This window comes from Pseudorasbora parva, chromosome 5, assembly GCF_024679245.1.
Source record: "Pseudorasbora parva isolate DD20220531a chromosome 5, ASM2467924v1, whole genome shotgun sequence".
NCBI classification, from domain to species: domain Eukaryota; kingdom Metazoa; phylum Chordata; class Actinopteri; order Cypriniformes; family Gobionidae; genus Pseudorasbora; species Pseudorasbora parva.
The window spans coordinates 41,507,542-41,530,509 of record NC_090176.1 but is presented as its reverse complement, the minus strand read 5'-3'; the positions used below and the strand labels follow the sequence as shown (position 1 = coordinate 41,530,509).

The 22,968-nt window shown below is 38.4% G+C and overlaps 1 protein-coding gene across 1 annotated transcript in view; it reads left to right on the top strand.

Annotated features, from left to right (window-relative positions):
* wdr75 (WD repeat domain 75) overlaps positions 1-22,968 on the top strand; it is a 44,166-nt gene that overhangs the window by 1,788 nt on the left and 19,410 nt on the right. Inside the window, exons 2-8 of the mRNA XM_067444342.1 lie at positions 11,763-11,890; positions 13,272-13,401; positions 13,689-13,754; positions 13,839-13,932; positions 14,661-14,785; positions 21,377-21,447; positions 22,838-22,954. Of these exons, the coding sequence (XP_067300443.1) occupies positions 11,805-11,890; positions 13,272-13,401; positions 13,689-13,754; positions 13,839-13,932; positions 14,661-14,785; positions 21,377-21,447; positions 22,838-22,954 (689 nt within the window). The 5' untranslated portion in view covers positions 11,763-11,804. The remainder of the gene's footprint in view (positions 1-11,762; positions 11,891-13,271; positions 13,402-13,688; positions 13,755-13,838; positions 13,933-14,660; positions 14,786-21,376; positions 21,448-22,837; positions 22,955-22,968) is intronic.

Genomic DNA, 22,968 nt, shown 5'->3' with positions numbered 1-22,968 from the left:
AAGTGTTCTCTTGAAGCAAATCCTTCCAAGTCTGGTATTCGAAGTTCACATATGGTGGAGAATGCGGGCATGAATTGAGCCCCGCATATGATTCAGGCCGGAGGAACAAGAAACCGCAAGAAAATGGAGGAGGCCCTGACCGCCATACTGCAAGCCCAAACCACACTAAACGCAGCAGTAACGGAGCTCTGCCGAAGGACGGAGGCACACGGTAGGAGGCCCCAAGACTATCTGACCAAAATGACTCGAGAAGATGATGTTGAAACCTACCTTGATCTCTTTGAAAAAACGGCCCAAAGAGAGAGATGGCCCCGGGCAGACTGGGCGAACCTGATACTCCCTCTACTGACCGGGGAAGCACAGAAGGCATGCCGAGACCTCACAGCTCAGGAGGCAACCAATTATGAAGTGGTCAAGAGGGCAATCCTCGCCCAATATGGGCTCAGCCTGCCCGCCAAGGCCCAGCGCGTTCATAGCTGGGAATACCAGGCATCTCTTCCAGCACGGGCCCAAGTAACCACACTAACCCGCATGGTAAGAAGCTGGCTAGAGGAAGGGGATGGGCCACCTGCTGTAGAGAGAATGGTGATTGATCGATGCACCCGTGGCCTCCCTGCGGATGCCAAAAAGTATGTGGCACAACAAGGACCACAAAATGTAGAGGCATTAGTTGCCCTCCTAGAAAACCACCAGGTGACGGTGAGCTTAATGAAGGCTGAAGTAAGTAAAAACCCCCCTTGGAGACTGAGACAAGAGCGAGAGCCTCCTAAGAAGTATCCCGAAGCGGGCCGAGCAAGACCACTACAAACCCAAGGGAACTGGAGAGATGAGAGACTGCTGCGAAATCCTGTTCCGTTTCGATGCTTCACCTGTGGAAGGGAGGGACACCTGGCCCGGGATTGCCCAGGCCAAGAGGAACTCATGCCCACTGCCAGTGCCTCGGAATCAGCGAAGCTCCAATGCCATTTCCTTACAACCTGCTGGGCTCATGAGAGCGTGGCCGCCCCTAGGGTCCCTGTGAAGATTGGGGGCAAGGACACGGAAGCCCTCATAGACTCGGGAAGCATGGTGACACTGATCCGACCAGAGTTTGCAGGGCCTATCAGGGGAAGAGTGATCTCCGTCTCCTGCATTCACGGGGATTCCCGAAACTATCCCACTGCAGAAGTGAGCCTGGTCACGCCCCGGGGCCAATTTCAAGTACGAGCAGGAGTTGTGGACAGTCTGCCAGTACCTGTCTTGCTCGGCCGAGATTGTCAGGTGTTTTCAGCGTACTGGACGGACCGAGCTGCTGAGGGGAAGAGACCTACCCGACGCAAACGAAGAGACCATCTGTCCAAGCTACGCCCTTCGCAAACCTCTGCAGAGACCACAGACACTGAAGTTACGAGCCCTGAAAACCCCCTGGATGGTGGTAGAGGTAAGGAGGGCAGCTCTGACCCCACGGCCACTGCCTCAGAAAGTCCAGAAGGGGTAAAGATCCTTGAAGACATAGAATCCCATGAAGTGTTCTCTGAATTTCCCCCAGCAGAAACCCTACAGGGAGGGAGACGTGGACGGTTTGGCACGGCTCAACTGCAAGACCCGGTATTGAGCCAAGCATGGGGGAATGTACAGGTCGTGGAAGGCCAGCCGCAAGATGGGGTGAGTAAGCTCATGTATCCACATTTCATGGTCAAGAATAGGTTGTTGTATAGAGTGGATCAGCGAAGAGGTGAAATTATAGAACAGTTGTTGGTCCCCAAGCCCTATGCCTCCAAAGTGATGTATCTAGCCCACACTCACCTGCTGGGGGGCCATTTGGGGCCAGAGAAGACCTATGAACGGGTCCTCACCCGGTTCTATTGGCCCGGGGTCAAGAAAGCCGTCGAAGACTATTGTCGTCACTGTGCAGAATGTCAACTCCACAGCCCCAAGGTAACATATCGAAATCCCCTTGTTCCTTTGCCGATCATTGAAACCCCGTTCAGCAGGATTGCATTGGACATTGTGGGACCCCTGCCAAAATCCAACCGGGGACATCGCTACATTCTAGTCATCCTTGACTATGCTACCCGATTCCCAGAGGCGATACCACTCCGATCCGCCAACTCAAAGGCGGTGGCCAGAGAACTCGTCCAACTCTTCAGCTGGGTGGGGATAGCAGATGAGATTCTTACAGACCAAGGTTCCTGCTTCATGTCTACTGTGATGAAGGAGACCTGTCGACAACTGAAGGTGAAGCAACTAAAGACTTCCATTTTTCACCCCCAGACAGATGGGCTTGTCGAAAGGTTTAACAAAACTCTTAAACAAATGCTAAAGAAGGTGATTGATGTTGATGGGAAAAATTGGGATCAGCTGTTACCATATGTCTTGTTCTCTGTCCGAGAAGTCCCACAGAGCTCCACTGGGTTTTCACCCTTTGAACTCCTCTATGGACGACGACCTCGAGGGATGTTGGATCTCGCCAAAGAGTGCTGGGAACAGCAACCATCATGCCATCGCACCATCATTGAGCATGTTGAACAGGTACACGACCGAATGGCGAAAGTCTGGCCAATCGTAAGAGAGCACATGCAGCAGGCCCAGCAACAGCAGGCACGGTTATACAACAGAGGGGCCAAGATCAGAGAGTTTCATCCTGGAGAGAAGGTATTAGTTCTAATCCCATCCAATGAATGCAAATTCCTGGCCCGGTGGCTGGGACCCTATGAAATTGTAGAGCAGACAGGCCCAGTTAATTATAGAGTACGCCAACCCGGCCGACGAAAGAGCCAACAAATCTATCATGTAAACCTCTTGAAGCCGTGGCATGAACCGATTACCCCGCCAAGCCATGTCCTCACAGCTAGTGTCCATTCCCCGGTAACCCCAGATGTGAAAATGGGTAATCAGCTCTCCCCCCGCCAAAAACATGAGTTACGGGAGTTGTTGTGGCGAAACCGTGATATCTTCTCTGATCTCCCCGGACAGACATCTCTTATAAACCATGATATAGTAACAGAACCTGGGAAGATTGTGAGACTTCGGCCTTACAGGATTCCAGAAGCTAAGCGGGAGGCTATCCAGAAGGAGGTAAAGAAAATGCTGGAGTTAGGCGTTATTGAAGAATCCCAAAGTGCGTGGTCAAGCCCAATCGTCCTAGTCCCGAAGCCAGATGGGAGCACACGATTCTGTAATGATTACAGGAAGTTGAATGAGATTTCACAATTTGACACGTACCCTATGCCAAGAATAGATGAACTAATTGAGAGGTTGGGCCCCGCACGATTTATCACAACCCTTGACTTGACAAAAGGATACTGGCAAGTACCCCTAACTCCTCAAGCGAGACCAAAGACTGCGTTCTCCACCCCTGACGGGGCTTTTCAATACCGGGTTCTTCCTTTTGGGGTCCATGGGGCCCCAGCCACATTCCAAAGGCTCATGGATCGAGTCCTTCGGCCCCACCAGCAGTACGCGGCCGCATATCTGGACGACATTGTTATCCACGACAAGACTTGGGGGGAACATCTTCACCATCTAGAGGCCGTCTTCCAGGCATTACGGTCAGCGACTCTCACAGCAAACCCAAGCAAGTGCTCCCTTGCCCAAGAAGAGGCCAACTATCTGGGATACACTGTGGGGAGGGGAAATGTGAAGCCCCAGCCTAAGAAAATTGATTCCATACTTACCTGGCCCCGGCCTCAAACCAAGAAACAGTTAAGAACCTTCCTTGGTCTAGTTGGTTACTACCGAACATTCATTCAGAACTTTGCCACAAAAGCGACCCCGCTAACTGAACTGACTCGCAAATACCTCCCAAATCAGGTAAAATGGACCAAAGAAGCAGAGCAGGCTTTTTTCAAGCTAAAGCAATCCCTCTGTTGCGAACCCATCCTGCAAGCCCCAAATTTCAACAAGCCCTTTATTCTGCAAACAGATGCCTCAGAAGTAGGGATTGGGGCAGTTCTCTCTCAGTTGCAGGATGGTATGGAGCACCCAGTCATGTTTATTAGCCGTAAGTTGCTGGCCTCCGAGAAGAACTATGCCACAATTGAAAAGGAATGTCTGGCTGTCAAGTGGGCTATTGGAAAACTGAGATATTACCTGTTGGGTAGGGAATTTGTCTTAGTAACGGATCATGCCCCATTGAAATGGATGTCTCAAAACAAAGGTAAAAATGCACGAATTACTCGCTGGTTTCTTCAGTTGCAGGACTTCCGGTTTACGGTGGAACACCGGGCTGGGAATTCGCATGCGAATGCAGATGCCATGTCCAGGAGGCACGACTGCTCTGGGACGTGCACTCCAAGCGGAAGCTTGGAGCTGGGAAAGGGGGTATGTGGGGGCCAGAAGGAAACATGGCTGCTCACAACACCTAACCCAGCACATTCACCTGCAGCACCTTGGAGAGCACCACCAGAGGAGGACATAAGGGTGGGGCTGCACAGTGAGGTTCAGGACCAGGGATAGCGTCCACACAGGTGTGCACAATTTCTCCCTCTGACAGGGAGCCTCAGCTGCAGGCTGTTGGGCTATTAGCAGCCACATAAAAGAGGGCTAAGCAGCCACAGTGGCAGAAGAACAAGGAGGGTGAGCAGAGGCTGTGTGCTGTATGGGAAAACTGCCCCCCAGTGGAGTGACCTTACCCCACCAGATCCTGGAGAATAGAGGCCTAAGCAAGAGGATGTGAGTAGTCTGAACCTCCCTTACTAACCCGACATCTCTTCTACCTCTCCCTTCCAGAAATAACCGTGGTGCCATAAGGAGCTTCCTAGCCAAGGAAAAGCCTGAGTTAAAGTTTTCTCCCCACTCCCCTCTCCCCTGCTTTATGAAAAATAAAAGTTAAGTTGTTGCATTGAAAACCGGCCTGGTGAAGTGTTCTCTTGAAGCAAATCCTTCCAAGTCTGGTATTCGAAGTTCACAATATACATATACATATACATATATATACATGCATACATATATACACCTACATACATATATGCACACACGCACACACACACACACACTTAAACAAGATCAAACAAACAAAAACAACAATAATAATGACAACTTTCAAAACAAAAACAACGACGAAACCATTGTTGTTATAATTTTAACAATTTTTACATTCATCTTTGTACAGATTAAATATCTTCTGTTTATACTTATATTTAAATTGAAGAATATTTGAACAACATTTTAATTCATTTTCTAGATAATTCCATCTTTTCACACCAGAAACTGAAACACACATCTGTTTGAGGGTATTTCCAGCAAAAGGTTGTTTAAAATCATTATTTCTTCTACTTGTCTCACTATTTAAAGTAAAAAGGGTTTGCAATCCATGCGGTAACAGGCTGTGTTTTGCTTTATATACAACTAATATAGTTTGTAAAGAAACCAAATCCTTCAATTTGAGCAGTCCTGACCTCAGAAACAGTCCTGTAGTATGTACTCTTGGAGCAACTCCATTAATTATTCTTATAACCCTTTTTTGCAAAATAAACAAAGGCATTAAATTAGTGAAATAAGAGTTTCCCCATACCTCTAAACAATACATAAAATGTGGCAAAATAAAGGAACAATATAGGATTCTCATTGCCTCATAATTTAACATAATCTTTACTTTGCTCAAAACGGCAATGTTTTTACAAATTTTACTTCTTACATAAGCTATGTGTGACTTCCATTTAAATTTTTCATCAATGAGTACTCCTAAAAACTTAAATTCTGACACTCTTTCAATATTTATTCCATTTAAAGTCAAACGAACATTATCAAGACATTTTTTATTTGTAAACAGCATAAATTTTGTTTTACGTAAGTTTAACGACAATTTATTTTTATTAAACCATTTCTGAAGTAGGACCAATTCTTGTTCAATAGTTTTCATTAATAATTTTAAATTCTTCCCTGAAACAAAAAAATTAGTATCGTCTGCAAAAAGAACAAACCGTAAAATCTTTGATTCCTCACAGAGGTCATTAATATATAGCGTAAATAATTTGGGCCCCAACACAGAGCCTTGAGGGACTCCACACAGTATTTTTTCCAACTTTGATTCATGGCCTATATACTCTACATATTGTTGTCTATTTTCTAAGTAGCTATTAATCCAATTTAATACTACACCTCTAATTCCATATGTCTGTAATTTAGATATCAATATACCATGATCAAGAGTGTCGAAGGCCTTTTTAAGGTCAATAAAAACTCCAACTGTGTGATTTTTATTCTCCAATTCTGTAGTAATGTCCTCTGTGATTTTCATCAAAGCCATAGCTGTTGAGCGGGTACTTCGAAACCCAAACTGATTATCATTTATTACGGAATGTTTTTCAAGAAAAGAATCCATTTTTTTAAGAAAAAGCTTCTCCAGAATTTTTGAAAATTGAGAAAGCAAAGATATAGGCCTATAATTTGTGAGACTATACCGGTCACCAGATTTAAAAATGGGAATAATTTTAGCCACCTTCATTTTATCTGGGAAGAGACCTATATTAAAAGACAAATTAATTATGTATTTTAATGGTCTAATAATGCAATGTATAGTTTCTTTCACAATATACATATCTAAGCCATCACTATCACATGAAAATTTACTTTTTAATTTGGAGACAGTGGAAATAATTTCACTCTCACTAACTTTATTTATAAAAAGGGATTTCATGACTCTGCTTTCACCTGTCCAACTTTTGTTTTCATTAGATAGTGGTATAGTTTTGGCAAGATTTGGACCAACATTGACAAAAAAAGAATTAAATTCATCAGCCATTTTTTCACCACTTATCTCGACGTTCTGTTCATTAATTAAATGTAATGGCTGACAATGATTCACTTTACTGCCCATTACCTCCCTTAAAACTTTCCACATTCTTTTGATATTGCTTTTGTTTTCCATCAACAAATTTGTATAATAATCTTTCTTTGCACGTTTCATTATATTAGTCAGCTTATTTTTATAAACTTTATATTTTTTTTCTGTATTTACTGTCCGATATTTTACAAAATTTCGATAAAGCTTATTTTTCTTTTTACAAGATTTCAAAATACCCTTCGTTAACCAAGGTTTATTATTATCTCTTACTTTATCATTCAATATTTCTATTGGGCAATGTGTATTATATAACCATAGATACTTTTCCAAAAATAATTCATAAGCCTTATTTACATTATTTGTACTATAAACATTGTCCCAGTGTTCTTTCATAAGATCATCCCTAAATCTATTTAGTCTTTCCTCAGTTCTCAACCTAATAACTTTACTAAACTTTTCTTTTTTTGTTTTTACTTCACATAAGTAAGTTACAAATATCGGCAAATGATCAGTTGTGTCATTTATCAAAAGACCACTTTTGACCGTTTTTTCCAATATATTTACAAAAATGTTATCAATTAATGTGGCACAACTGGAGGTTATTCGGCTAGGCCTAGTAATAGTAGGATAAAGGCCTCTGCTATACATTAAATCTAGAAAATCTAAACTACCAGTATGATTAGACACATTCAATAGATTTATATTGAAGTCCCCACACATCATAGACACTTTATTTTCATTCATTCCAACTAATAATTGCTCCAGCTTGTTATTAAATACTGTAATGCTAGATCCTGGAGTTCTATATATGCATGTGACAACAATATTCCTCTGTTTCTTCATTTCAATCTCAACAGTTAAACATTCCATTACATCTTCTATTGCAGTAGTCATACACTCAATTGTTTTACATTTCAGATCACTACTAACATATAAAGCAACCCCCCCTCCTCTCTTATTAATCCGATTAACATGAAACAATTCATAACCATGAAAATAAAATTCCGCACCTTTCGTATCCGTTAACCAGGTCTCAGACAAGGCTATAACAGTAAATTTATTTTGTAATGTGTTCAAATAGTCATGTATTTTACTAAAATTCGAATACAGGCTTCTACAATTCAAATGAATAAGAGAAAATGAACCAACTGTTTCTATATTACTAATAAATTCTGCATCTGTATAATATTTACATGTATCATTTATGTTTGGAAATAAATTTAACTCCAAATCACGTTCATCATAATCATAGACACATCCTTCTGAATTTTCAGCTTGTGTACAGATATGTTCACACACTGCTGACATTGCACTCAATTACACAAATTAGTGCTTGCCACAATGTAATCTCCACATACCTTATTCACCATCTGTCTTATCATTTTTTTCATAATTGTCCAAGGAAAGTCGAAGAGATTCAACGCTGGCTGTTATTTCCCCAGCGGGAGCATATTTGCTTCTACTGCGGGGGGACTGCCATCCTACAGCCCGCAGCGCAGAGTCCCAATCCGGCTCTTTTCTTGGAACTTCCATTGTTACGCCAAAGTCCTTTAGACCCTCAGCTGCTTTTCGTGGGTTTTCAAAAATTTTAGTCTTTCCATCGTGCAAAAACAGCATGAGTTTTGCGGGGTAGAGAATGCGAGACTTGATTTTTCGCTCCTGGAGTTGTTTCCTTGCGCTCCTGTATTTTGCGCGCTCTTTAAAAACCTCGGTGGTGTAATCCTCATCAAAATATATCCGTTGATCCTTGATCCGAATTTCCTTTAGAGACCATGCAGCATGTAACACTCGTTGTTTCTCCTTAAAACTACGAAACAAACGATGATTGATCTGGTGAAGTCCGCGACACGTCCCTTGGAGACACCTGTTACTGCGGCGCGATGCGCCCTTTCAATGTAAATCTCTTCCCGGATATTAAGCTGTTCACGAATAAGCTTTTCTATAAACTCAATCATATTACTTCCTTCTGTTTTCTCCGGTACAGAGTAAATTCTTAAATTATTTCTCCGTGAACGGCCTTCCAGACCCTCACACTTCTCCTCAAGGTACTTTTGTTTACGCATCACATTAAACAGCACCTTAGTCAGATCCATATTACGGTCTTCGTTGTCCGCAATCCTCTGTTCGACGTCAGTCACCCTTGTTTTTAAATCTTCCAGATTTAATTTGATGTCGCTCACCTCCTTCCTCAGCACACCAAAGTTTCCAGCCGTTTCAATTCGAAATAATTTGAGTTCTTTCAGTATTTCTGAAGTATTATCGGCGCTCCCAGCGCCCTTTCCCTCCAGGCAGGTTTGGTTTGCTGGCGCGGTATCCGACAACTCGCCTCGTCTTTGATTTGCTTTTGGCATTATTAGGCGCTCTTTTTCTTTTTCTTTTTTCCTTTAAATGATAACTTGATGGTTCAAGTCATAATACACTTTATCTGAACCCACAAGCAGTAGTCAATCTTTATAATTTTAAAGCTTTAGTTTTTGTTTGTTTGTCAGACACTACACCCTGGCACCGGCTGTTCGGCCATCTTGATTATTAATTATTTAAAAGCACATTGTTTAATGTGTGACACTAATAATTGATAATGTAGTTTTACATTTAAATTTAGTGAAATATGTTTATTTTCTAACAGAAAAGTATGTCAACCCAGACAAACAAGGTGCTTACATTTGGAATCTGTGGCTCAAGGGCAATTGTAACACATTGTTGCAGTAATGATAAAATCTCGTATTTTAGCTACACCTATATTAACATAAGTTGTTCATGTTCATTTTTTTTAATCAATAACCTAGACAGATAAAAAAATTTCCGTTTGCATGCTTCTAGTAAACACAGAAACTGGCGAACGGCGGCGGTCTTTCGAATCAGCTTTGACTGCGACTCTGGAAGACTTGGAGTTAAGCTTTTCTCAGAGAAAAGAACAAAGAACGGCACTGAAGTCATTCCTAAAAAGGGAAGATGTGATCTGAGTTTTGCTGACCGGATACGGCGAATGTTTAATCTATCAACAAGCTTTGTTTCACCTTCGTTGGTCTGGTTGGTGTAGCGTTATCCTATCACGTGCAGAGGGAGTTTGAAAGACAGCCGTTTATCCCGCCCCTCGGATTGAGGCCTGTCTATGGTGAGTTTCCAGACCAAACATCTTGATGTGGGTCTGGCTTGTCAGGCTAACAGTGTCTCGCATCCACTGTGAAATTTGGTGGAGGATCGGTGATGATCTGGGGGTGCTTCAGCAAGGCTGGAATCGGGCAAATTTTGTCTTTGTGAAGGACACATGAATCAAACCATGTACAAGGTTGTCCTGGAAGAAAAATGGCTTCCTTCTGCTCTGACAATGTTCCCCAACTCTGAGGACTGTTTTTTCCAGCAGGACAATGCTCTATGATGCCACACAGCCAGGTCAATCAAGGTGTGGATGGAGGACCACCAGATCAAGACCCTGGTCATGGCCAGCCCAATCTCCAGACCTGAACCCCATTGAAAACCTCTCGAATGTGATCTAGAGGAAGGTGGATGGTCACAAGCCATCAAACAAATCCGAGCTGTGTGAATTTTTGCACCAGAAGAGTCATAAAGTCACCCAACATCAATGTGAAAGACTGGTGTACAGCATCCCAAGACGCATGAAAGCTGTGATTCAAAATCAGGGTTATTCCACCAAATATTGATTTCTGAACTCCTCCTAAGGTAAAACATTAGTATTGTCTTGTTTATAAATGAATATGAACTTATTTTCTTTCCATAATTCGAGGTCTGACAACACTGCATCTTTTGTGTTATTTTGACCAGTTTTTGCTTTCGGCAAATATGCTCTAAATTACAATATTTTTATTTGGAATTTGGGAAAAATGTTGTCAGTAGTTTATAGAATGGAACAAAAATGTTAATTTTACCCAAACACATATAAGTAGTAAACCCAGAGAAACTGATAACTTTGCAGTGGTCTCTTAATTTTTTCAAGAGCTGTATAATAATTATACACAGTACACACATATATTATGTAAACACAAACTTTTATTTTGAATGCAATTTAATGCAATTAATCGTCAATTGTGATTAATCAAAACTTTAGCTCATTTAATTCATTCAACTGAACAAGAGACCAAGCAGCTAATGTAATGATTTGTACAGGCATAATTTTACCTTTAAACATGTTATTCATGTATTTATGTATTGCCATGTTAAATATATATTTTTTCCATAAAAGGACTTTTTTGTTTCTATTTTTTTACTACAGTAAGATATTTAAGTTAATAAAAAAATTATTACATTTAATTAATTAAATGATTAATTAATCATACAAATGGTTACCGTATATGCTAAGGTAACTAAGAGTTAACCAATTTACGTGTTTTACTGTTAAAATAATATTATTTTTCCTAACTTTATAACTGGTTCTCTTTTTTCCCTTTTTATTTTTTTGCACAATGAAGCATTACAGATAGAGAGAAACATACATTTAAGAAGTAAATATACAAAAGCTAGATAACAAATAGCACCAAGAGGGAGAACAAGAACAGGAACAATCGCCAGAGGAAAAAAGAGGAAAAAACTAAACAACCACAAGCAAAGAGAACTATATAAAATGAAAGAAAACACAAGTAAAATATCTGAGAGATTGGAGCATGTTAAGCCAAGAAGAAGAGACTAAATTAAAGGGGGATTTTAAAAAGAATAGATAATGTTTTTTTTGGTTTGTTTGTTTTTTTGTTTTGGCATTCTTCAATAGGCCTACGGAAAGCATTTGAAGATATTGGTGAAATCCAATGAGAAAAACATACAAAAATGGCTCACGAGAAAATGTATATTTATGAATATGAAATTTCACTGAGAGAAGTAATTGATAATATTGATTTATAAGGTCAAATTATTTTTCAAAGTTTTTTCTCTGTATTAACAAAACCAAATAGAACATACAGTAGCCTATTTCCTACCCGTGTGCTTGCAGTAGACGCCCGGCCACATGAAGACGCTGTGCTCCATTTGTTTCTTTTCACCACAGACGAAGAAGAAACGCACAGCGGCCACATGTGATGCTGAAAACATGGTGGAGAAGAGTGACATCCGCGTGGTTCGCTGTGGCGGCAGTAAAATTAACCTTAGACCCCCGATCATCTCCAATGACTCCAGGTACCCGCTATATCAAGTGAACTTTTGTTACTTATTCTGTCTGTATAGTCTCTAGATGTATCGTCTTAGATAAACATTGTTGTGTTTGTGGAGGGAATGACGATCCCAAAGTGATGCGATCAGTCTGTGAGCAAAATAAACTTCTGCATGCGTGCCTAAACACTTGACTGAATGTCTGTTTCAACTGCATCTTTAAATTGTCATGAATAATGGTGTTTGTTTAAACTGCTGATGAATTTTTTGTTGATTTTGCTTTCAAGAATACAGATAACGCTATTTACGTATGGCTGTGCCACGCACACATGTTGTTTCTTTATTAACTTATATTCTCTATAATAATGTACATCACTTCTGTGTCCTGACATTACATTTCTGTACAGATATTACAGATTGAAACTAAAAAATGAGTCTTGAAGTTTGGTGTTACCAGTACCAGTTAAATGTAATTTATTCCTCTGATGCAAAGCTGAATTTTGAGCATCATTACTCCAGTCTGCAGTCAAATCATTCTATCATTTCAGTCAAATCATTCTAATATGCTGATTTACTGCTCAATAAACATTTATAATTATTGTCAATGTTTAAGCAATTCTTTGATGAATAGAAAGTAAAAAAAAAACCCTGCATTTATATAAAATTTAAAGATAAATGCATCCCTGATAAATAATTGTATTCATTTTATTTCTTTAAGTCCCCCCCCCCCAAAAAAAAGAATAAAAAAATAACTTCTTACCGACCCAAAACATTTAAATGGTAGTACAATGTTACAAAAGTTTTTTATTTATTTCAGATAAATACTGTTTTTTTTAATTGTTTTTTTAAAACTTTTTGTTCATCAAAGAATCCTAAAAAAAACCCCGGAAGATTGGAGTAATGATGCTGAAAATTCAGCTTTGCATCACAGGAATAAATTATTTTTTAAAAAATTATTATTTTTTGGAAATTTTGTTTTGCCTTTTTATAATTTTTTTATGTAGTTTGTTCATTTTCAGTTCATTTTCATTATTGCAGTTTGCTTATTTTATTACTTGTTATTTATTATATACGTTAAATTATAACGTATAATATATACGTACAAGATTTTATTTCTTTTAATCCTTATTTTATTTTTCAATAAATCATTTATCTGTTAAAATAAGTTATGGCTTTTCTAGAGATTACGATTAAACTCATGATTTTAGTCATTAATACATTAAGACATTACATTCCATTTAATGGAAAGGTGCATCATTTGTTTGATAATTGCAATGTGTATATGAATGAAATCACTGAATAAAAATGAATTTTCACAATAAACCCCAGGCATGATGTATTACAGCATTATTATTATATTACAGCATTGTATCTATCACTTAAATGTAATGTTGTCTCATGGTTGCAGATTTGTGTTGTGTGCCTCTGGGGATTCAGTGAATGTCTACAGCACACGCACAGAAGAGTGGCTCCATAGTCTGCAGGGCCACACCAACCAAGTTACAGGCATCGCCTTCAATCCTGCCAATCACCTGCAGGTCTGTGTGCATTACTTGAGAAGAGAAAGAGGTTTATTTTGACTGTCCTTCTGTGATTTTCTCATGGTTCACATTTGTCATGTTTGGTTAGATTAAAACTACTATGCACACATGCGACGAGAGCATTTATTTCCGCACACAGCATTGTTATCGTCTGTAGCTTTAGGTTCAGTGATAAAAATGCATACTCTGAATGCTAAGCAGATCAGGACTTTGTCTGAATGAAGCAAACCAAAATAGAAGTGGGACACAGCCTAATCTTATGTTTTTTATTAATTCAACTGCAGGTTTACTCTTGCTCAGCAGATGGCACTGTTAAATTATGGGACTTTATTGATGGCATCCTTATCAAGGTACGGTTTGTGAAAGAAAACGAGGTTACTGCTGCAGTAAATATTTTCATTCCTTTAATGTTTTTTTTTCTCTCCCCCCCCCAGACATTTATCATTGGAACCCCATTGTTTTCATTATACGTGTCCGAAAAACATGAGGGAGTCATTTTCCTTTCCATGACTACAGATTCCAAAAATGGTACGTATTTCACTGCCCATATGCGTTCTGATGAAGTCATGTAGTTTGTTGCAATAATCCTTGTGATGCAATGATTAAGAGCAGACACACACAAAGTCTCTTCATGTTGTTATATTAAAATGGTCATGAAATAAGAAACCAACTTTCTCTTGAGCTTTTAATATATACAAGGTCATATAAAGTAATGTAAGAATCTCCTGATATAGGCCTCCATACGGCTAAAATCTTCGCCTTTTCCAAAAGCCTACTCTGTTCTGATTTGTCTACCTCTTGTGGTGCATGTCGGAAACAAAACATGCAAAACAAAACTTTGAGCAGTTGAAGGCATGGTTCACAGGTAGCTAATGAAGATCATATGCTGGCATTATGGAAGTTTGCTACAAACCTACGTAGGTTGAAGCAGGAAGTAAGGCTGGAATTCTGACAACTCGTTTCTGGCAGTTCAGAATCGGTTCTTTCTGTTGGGAGACGTCATTTTTTGTGTACATTGATCTTTGAAACTTTGCAGACTTTTACATTCACAAACAGCTATATTACACACTACGTTAAAGGGGAGATCTGAGAAAGCATAAAAGGAAACTTTAAGTTAAGGTAAGCCAGCCAATCAGATTTCGAAAGCAGAACTTTAACAGATTAGCTTATGAGGTGGAAGGGCATGAAACAGTTGAAAGCCATTGCATAAAAGGTATATTTCCTGAGCTTTTGGCTTTGTGTATCTGCATGTCCAGAGTGTTTCCAGTTGGCTGCCACACATCTGCCCAAGTCAGCTGACCTGGAGGTGGAGTCCAAAGAGCTGTCTGTTGTTTCCAGTCATATCAGCCCAAACCCCAGCTGCACAGCCTTTGGTCAAGGGGTAGGAGCTCTCATCATTTTCTTTTAGGGTGGTTAATGCATCCTTTTTATTTTTTAAAGGATTTGTCTGTTGATGAACATTTTGAAAGCATTTCAGTTTTTAGCACAACCTTGAGGTTTCTGTCTTGACTGCTCTTTAGTACATGGCTAGGCGATACAGTTTCTAATATCTACTTTACATTGATAGGCCTCACAGGTGCCGAATGTTAAAACTTAGGGCACATCCCATGGCCATGTAAAAACATCCTGAACAAATCTAGGATTTATAAACATAGCTGATGTCACTTTTTGTCATGGCATCATGATGATGATGATAATACAAGTGTATTACACTGTAAAACCGTTTAGATGTTTAGTAACCAATGGTACTGTGAAAATAATATTTCTTAATATATACTATTCTAATGCTTTGTGTCGCTAAAACTTCACTGTATAAATAAATCCCAACATAACAGAACATTAAAGGGATAGTTCACCCAAAAAGGAAAATTTGATGTTTATCTGCTTTCCCCCAGGACATCCAAGATGGAGGTGTCTTTGTTTCTTCAGTAGCACACAAATGAAGCTTTTTAACTCCAACTGTAATGCCAATGGGGTGTAATTCTTTTAGAGTAAAAAACATGCACAAACAACATCATATTAAACCCTGCAGCTCTTGTGACAACACATTGATGTCTTATGACACGAATCGATCTGTTTGTGTGAGTATTTATATCATGTTCAAATACAACACTATGTCCAACTGAAGAATAGAATTACACCTCATTGACATGCATTATACAACTGCAACGGATGGCGTTAACATTTTTAATTTGTGTTAGGGCTGGGTGATCAGTCGATATCGATAAATATCACGATAAAAGTAAAATCTTTCTTTTCTTTAAAGTTTAAAGGCATATTTTTGCTCCTGAGTGAAAGATGTAGAAAACAGACAGAGTTAACTGGTTTTAAACTATCCTTTATTGTCAAAACATGACAATCACTTCACAAACAGGTGAACAATTTATTAAAACTGAGGTAGATTTATTTATTAAAATCTTAATTGTGGTCAGCATTTAATATAATAAGCATCAACAATATCATTATATATATTTAATTGTGTAAGTAGTAAAACACTAAAAACGAAAATGGGCAAAAAAAGCGTTTTAAGTTAAACATTTTGAGTCCCCCCTCGTTTGCCTCCCAGTGGATTGGTCCATCGTGCATCTCACACACACGCACGCATCTCACCGACAAACACACACCTCACCAACAGTGGGCTGGTCAGGAGAGGAGGGAGAAAGTTCAATAGTTGTGGAACTCCAGTAAGGGCTGTCTAGTCTATTTTATTCATTTTAAACATCGGATGAAATAATTTCTCTTTTGATACAGGCAATGCTCATTAATACATCACCAAATGTATTAATGTATTAAGTCAGTATGTATTAAGTCATTAATACATCACCAAATACAAACAATTATGATGGCAATGTACAAGTCTGATGTTTTAGTGATTTATAGTTTGGTAATATTAGCTTATAAGTCACCACCTACAACTAACAAGGTGATAAGCCTGTGCGTGAATGTAGTTAATGTAGATTTACCGCTGTTTTGGGCTCAATGTTAGGTGGAAGAACTTTAAAGAAGCACGATAATTTAATAATTAAATTCCATGTGGTGAACCTATGATAAGTAGTCCACATATGCCGCTATGTTTTATGTCGGGTGGGATAGCCAAAATATCTCCAAACCACTGAAGTTAAGCGAATTAACTTTTTAACAGTATCCGTGTGCTCCGAGCTGGTCGTGAGCGCTGAATTTTCTTCACTATTGCTCATTTTCTCACTCCACTTCACTCCGATCCTCCAATCCTGTCAGCCTCTGACTGTAAACAACACCACGTGCAGCACCCAGAAGCCCGGTCTGCAATACGCATGCGCAGCATTACGCATAGCGCGTTAGCATTATATAGAGAATTTATCAAAACGTTATTATTTTATCGGGGAAAATTATATAGAGAGTTTATTGTTATCGTTTTATCGCCCAGCCCTAATTTGTGTTCTACTGAAGAAACAAAGAAACCTATATCTTGGATGCCCTGTGGGTAAGCAAATAAATATCAAATCTTCATTTTTGGGTGAACTATCTCTTTAAACACTAACAGATATCATCCTATATTATAACTCTTTCCCTGGAAAACACAGAATTTTCCGGTATTTTTGGTAAAACGATTCACCGGCAAACACTAAATTTCCTTTGTTTTCACTGTTAAACGCTAGGGGGGGCGCTATTAGGCATCTTCTGAATGAGTACAGAAGCTCCTGATAAAAACCAAGCGGCAACTTCCCGCGATCTCTCTTGAAGCCAATACGGAAGTAATGTAAACTGCAATTCCTTGACTGGCCACTAGAGACAGGCCCAAGAAGGGAGCAGAATCTCATTGAGCCCCATGTTAAAATTCCCAACTTTACAGCAGTAAAAAACATGTTTACAGCCTGGTACAAATTGTGGTTTTGTCTAATTTTGACCTTCATGACAACTGAGGGGGTTGAATTTTTTTTATAACTCATTCATTTACTTTATATAAATCCTTTAAGTTCTGCATAATGAAGGGTGTGGTTACTTTAAATGACAGGTGGATAGCCATTTTTCCGCCGTCTATAGTCATTGCGTCACCTAAGCGCCGCGTAGTTTGATGACGCCAAGTGTGAGCGTAGCATCTTGGGACATGTGGTCTTCACCTCACAGCCGGTGGAAAATAGGACTCGGGCAGAAATCATGTTCTTGGATGCGTTTATTAACGTTACTGTAGTGTAAAGCAGAGCAGGCCCGAGTGTTGTGGAGCTGAGCACGGCCGCTGGAGCGATTGTTAAACAAACACACGGGTCGCGAACACCGGGACTTTTATGACGGGACGGGACACAGTCGCTTCCACTTTTTCCGGTCAGGTAAAGCAGCTCTGTTTATCATATCAGATACATTTAAGTATGTTTAAAATGATGTTATGACGTTACTCTATGCGTTCGCTCTGCGCTGCTGTGACATGTTCACACTGCTAAGAGAAAAGCACTTCTGCAGAATAAAACTGAGGGTAATGCAGATATGACGATATTGACAGGCGACTCGCTCAAACGCTGTGCTGAAACGTCCTGGTCCTTAGTTAAAATAGCAATTTTCTCACAATTTACAAATAGTTGGAAACATTTGGGATATTGTAAGTACTCAACTGAACAAAATATATAACACTGGCCTAGTGGTTTTTGGATATTTTACTGCAAAAGTAATACATAGTGAACCTTTAAGCTTCAGAGTGGTTTATCGGAATCCTATGGGTGACGTCAGGGACACTATGCCCATATATTTCTACAGTCTATGATCAAAACACATGAGAGGAAGATGAAGTCAAACAAGCGATCGTATGTAAGCAGATGCATATGGACAGTAACGTGAGCATTAACATTAAACAACATATAAATCAAAACTGCTTAATGTTACTGAATGAAATGTCGACCCTGGACAAACTACAGGACTGCAAGCATTAATGGTGTTGATGGACTCGATCTAATCCATCTGTGTTTAATCATTGTTCTGAATCTGATCTTGATGTAGTCTTAAAAGTTTCTTTTGATATTTTGCATGCTCAGATATTCATAAAACAAAATATTCTTTAGGCTTTTACATTTTTGTGGAAATGGTCAAAAGCCTTGGTGGTGGCTTGCTGGCTAATTTTTTTTTTTCTTTTAAACGCTGGATGGGAAAGTTCATCTAGAGGGGGAAAATACATAAAATAGAACATTTACTCTCCCCAGTCTGAAGCTAAGCATACTTGGGACTAGAACACTGCTATGTCTCATTCATGTTGTGTTCTGCGTAGGGCTGCAGCTATCGATTCTTTTTGTAATCGATTAATCGGATAATAATTACATTTTCTTTATTAAAGAGCAATAAGAGACAATAAGACGGGTATCTTAAAATTAACATCTAATTTGTTTTCTTTTTAGAAAAATTAAGTTTTATTGCTGAAATTGCATACTAAACAATTTTAATGCATACAATTGCCATATTATATTAAATAAAAATCTATTTCAAATTACTTTAAAAAGGTAAACATAGTTCAATCTAAAACTAAACCTACAACCAATAAATCTAAATAGTAGTAATATAAATAACAATAATGCCAATATAAATAATATAAATATTCTATAAATTCTATATAATATAAATATTCTAATATTCTATAAATATTCAAAATATTCTATAAATAATATAAATAACTAAACATTGTATTTATGTTGTGCAACTTAACTTTCATGTTTCAGCTTCAGCTCAGGCATGACATAAGCATTTACTGTCTTATTTACTCCTTTACTGAAGCAAAACATATTGGACAGGTTAACTTGGAAAAAGAGATGTGCGGATCAGCTCTTTCGTCACCGAATCAGCTGTTAGAAGCAAACCATCCACCCGCGCCCGGCAGTCACAACTTCAAATCCTCAGTGTTAAGCGCGATGCTATCGTCACATATTAGCTACACTGAAGAAGGTTGCTAAACAAAACAAAAAAAAACTTATTTGGCAAAATTACATTTACATAAACCAGGGTCGACAACCTATACATCACACGGAGGAATAACCGCTAGAATATGATCAAACGCGAGATATGTTTAATTCAGTTAAAGTACATCACACATGCTGATCTTTTGAGCTAATCATTCATCATTGTAACACAGCTTGTTTTAAGTTAGTAGCTATAAATATGATTTAAGTGTGATATTTAAATTACACAAATCAATGAAAGCACGCAGCTCTGAGCTCTGAAAGCACGAGCGCTGCTCATGACAAATGCGCGCGCGTTACAGCTTGTTCTGATGTTGCGCCTAGTATTGAGAACATCTAATGGTGCATTTCGAAGATATTATCAAGTAGGATATATAAAGTCTCATTAAAGATTCCACACACATCACAATGACGGTGATCCATATGCAAAGCTGCAAACTCCATCGAGTTCATGTGTTTGGAGTTGCTCGAATCTCCTCAGCTGACGCGTGAACTGCCGCAAATGAAACTTAAATATTCAGCGTCGCATCCTGAAGCTCAACACACAGTTGTCTTCATTTAAAAACAGCGATATTAAATGATATTACCAGTGCTGATGCCCGCCCGCTCTCTCTCTCTCTCGCGTTGCGGTCTTTGATCTCGACATGAGCTGAAAACGAAAGTTAAAGAACGACACGCATTCATTGCGTTTTAGCGTGATATGAGAGTTCCTTTCCTTCCCGTCTTTATTAAAATCAGCATATTAATGATTTCTCTCATCCACCTGCAATGTTTGGGATGTTTATGCACCTGAACCGCGGATATAACCGCAATCCGCTCATACTCCGAGTCCTTACACAAAAAATGTCTTTCTGCAATATCTGTGTGTAGTTAAATGGACTAAGCGAAGCGTCGAGGCAGATGATTTTGCCTCGAGGATTTTTTTGATTCGATTAACTCGAGTTACTCGATGAATCGTTTCAGCCCTAGTTCTGCGTAATATAATCAGTAATTTTGTTCAGTAAAATCAGTCAACTTTATTTTAACTGCTGTGAACTTTAAGTAATACTTGAGTGAAACAAACTTGCTTCATTTAGTAAATTAGTTTTTTCACTGTAGTGAAAATATAATAATAAATATTATGTTCTTCAGAGACAGACAGCAATTGTTTGTATGGTTAACATTTATAGCGGATTTGTTTTGGGTGATACAATAAAATACTAGTGTAAATACTGATGTAAACAGGGACCAAATCTGGGTAGGGATGCACTGGTATTACAATTCTGGTAATTCCGATAATTATTTTCATGTTATGGACACTATTACAATTCTAAACTACTTTGTTGTGTAAATAAATAAATACAAATTTTAGTGAATTAGATATCACATTTTGATGTTCAGTATTAAAAAGATGTTAATTTTGAGATTTGATAAAGTGTTTTAAGTGAATGTGAGATGGCAGGAAAGCGAATATAAGTGTAAAAAAAATATGCAGTGAGCATGCACAATAAAATATTAACTATTGACCAAAATTGGATATTTCTATCAAAATGCAGTCATAAATTGGCCAGATCTTTCAAATAATATGAATAGTACAGCCTAATTGCAATTATTTTATTAACATATACCATAGAGGAGGTAAAACCTGATTGTGTATTTTTCTAATTATGATGTAATATTAAACATTAGTTCATGTCTGGCTGTGTGAAGGTTGCTCTGGGTGAAGACTGTGTCATACCCACTCAGCTTGTTATGGATAAATCTGTCGGCATCCTGCACAGTCATTGTCTGTGCAAGAGGGTTGATGTGGATAAGTAAACATGGTTGGAACCCCCTGTAGGTTAATTATTGTGGCACATCCTGGTGTTATTTTTGTAGACTGAGTGCCATGTGCAACCTTATTGCAGCTTTACTAGTTGTTTTGATAAAGCCATTACACATCATGACTTCTCAAACTTATTTGTGGTTTTGTACAAATAAGAAAGACCTGGACACTTCAAGCTCAAGGCATTGAACCAGTAACATTCTAGTTAGGTCAAGATGAAGTCTTTTCAACATTGTGGTTTTTTTTTTCTCAGGGGGAATACATAGCATTTTCCACAAATCTCCAACTTAATGTCTATTTCTTCAGGAAGCAGAAGACATACAGGTAATAACCACTGCATCCTGAATAGCCTTTTTAAGGTCAGAACATGTAGGAACATGTCCAACCGCACTGCTTATTTACTGGCCTTAGGGAACACATGACACGTGTTTTGGGCTTTCTGTTGGTTTTTCAAATTGTGCCATTTTTTTGTGAAAACAACCACCTTATAGAAATAGTTTACCTCAACTTGAAAATGGTAATTTACTCACCCTAATGTCACTTTAAAACTGAGTGACTTTTTCTTATTGAACACAAAAGGTATTATTTAAGTCACTCAGTTCACACTTTGCAATGTAAGCAGTTGTTAAATCATTAAGTTGGTTTTTAAAGAACAAGCAGCCAGAAACTGATTTCACAGGGGAAGTAACACATTTCTAACTTAAAACACTTATAGCTCTGTTAGGTTGCTTGAAAATTATATTTATTGGGAAAAGTGCTATTCAAATAAACATTTCTTGACTTGTTTAATGTATTATTTGGATAATAAAATGTATATAAATTTAAATGTGTAATCACAATTTTGAAATAAAGTAAAACGTGTGTAGCTTAAAGGGTTAGTTCACCCAAAAATGAAATTTATATAATTAATGACTCACCCTAATGTCGTTCCACACCCGTAAGACCTCCGTTCATCTTCAGACACAGTTTAAGATATTTTATATTTAGTCCGAGAGCTTTTCTGTTCCTCCAATTAAAGTGTATGCACACTACTGTCCATGTCCAGAAAGGGAATAAAAACATCATCAAAGTAGTCAGTATGTGACATCTGTGGGTTAATTGGAATCTCTTGAAGCATCGAAAATACATTTTGTTCCAAAAATAACAAAAACTACAACTTTATTCAGCTTTGTCTTCTCTTCAGGGTTTGTTTTCGATCCTCAAATAAAGTATTGATTCATGATTTGGATTGCGTGTCAAACTGCTGAAATCACGTGACATTGGCGATCCGAATCATGAATCAAGACAATGCTGAATAAAATCGTAGTTTTTGTTATTTTTGGAAATACAAAATATCTTAAACTGTGTTCTGAAGATAAACAGAGGTCTTACCGGTGTAGAACGACAGAACGAGTCATTAATGACATAAATTTCATTTTTGGGTGAACTAACCCTTTAACGTCTGAAAACAAAAAAAAATTTAATGATAATTTTGTTATTAGTAGTTTTATATAATAAAATATAATTCATATTATCACGTGATTGTCATTTATTTGTCATTGCAAAAATAAAACAATAATTAAGTGATTTTGGTATTGGTTATTGGACACTTAAACAGAAAAAAAATCCCTTTGTGATAGTCAATCATTGGCGTAATGAGTGTAAATGACAATTACAAATTTTTGGGTGAACTGCACCTTTACATTTTTTAATTTATTTTTTTACCCCTCTTTAGTTTTTCTCTACCAGACACAGATAAGAAAGGAGCGAAAAATGCATTCACATGCGTAGCCTGTAACCCATCAAACGACTGCATCGCCACTGGTCATGAAGATGGAAAGATTCGCCTCTGGTAAAGCCAGAGTT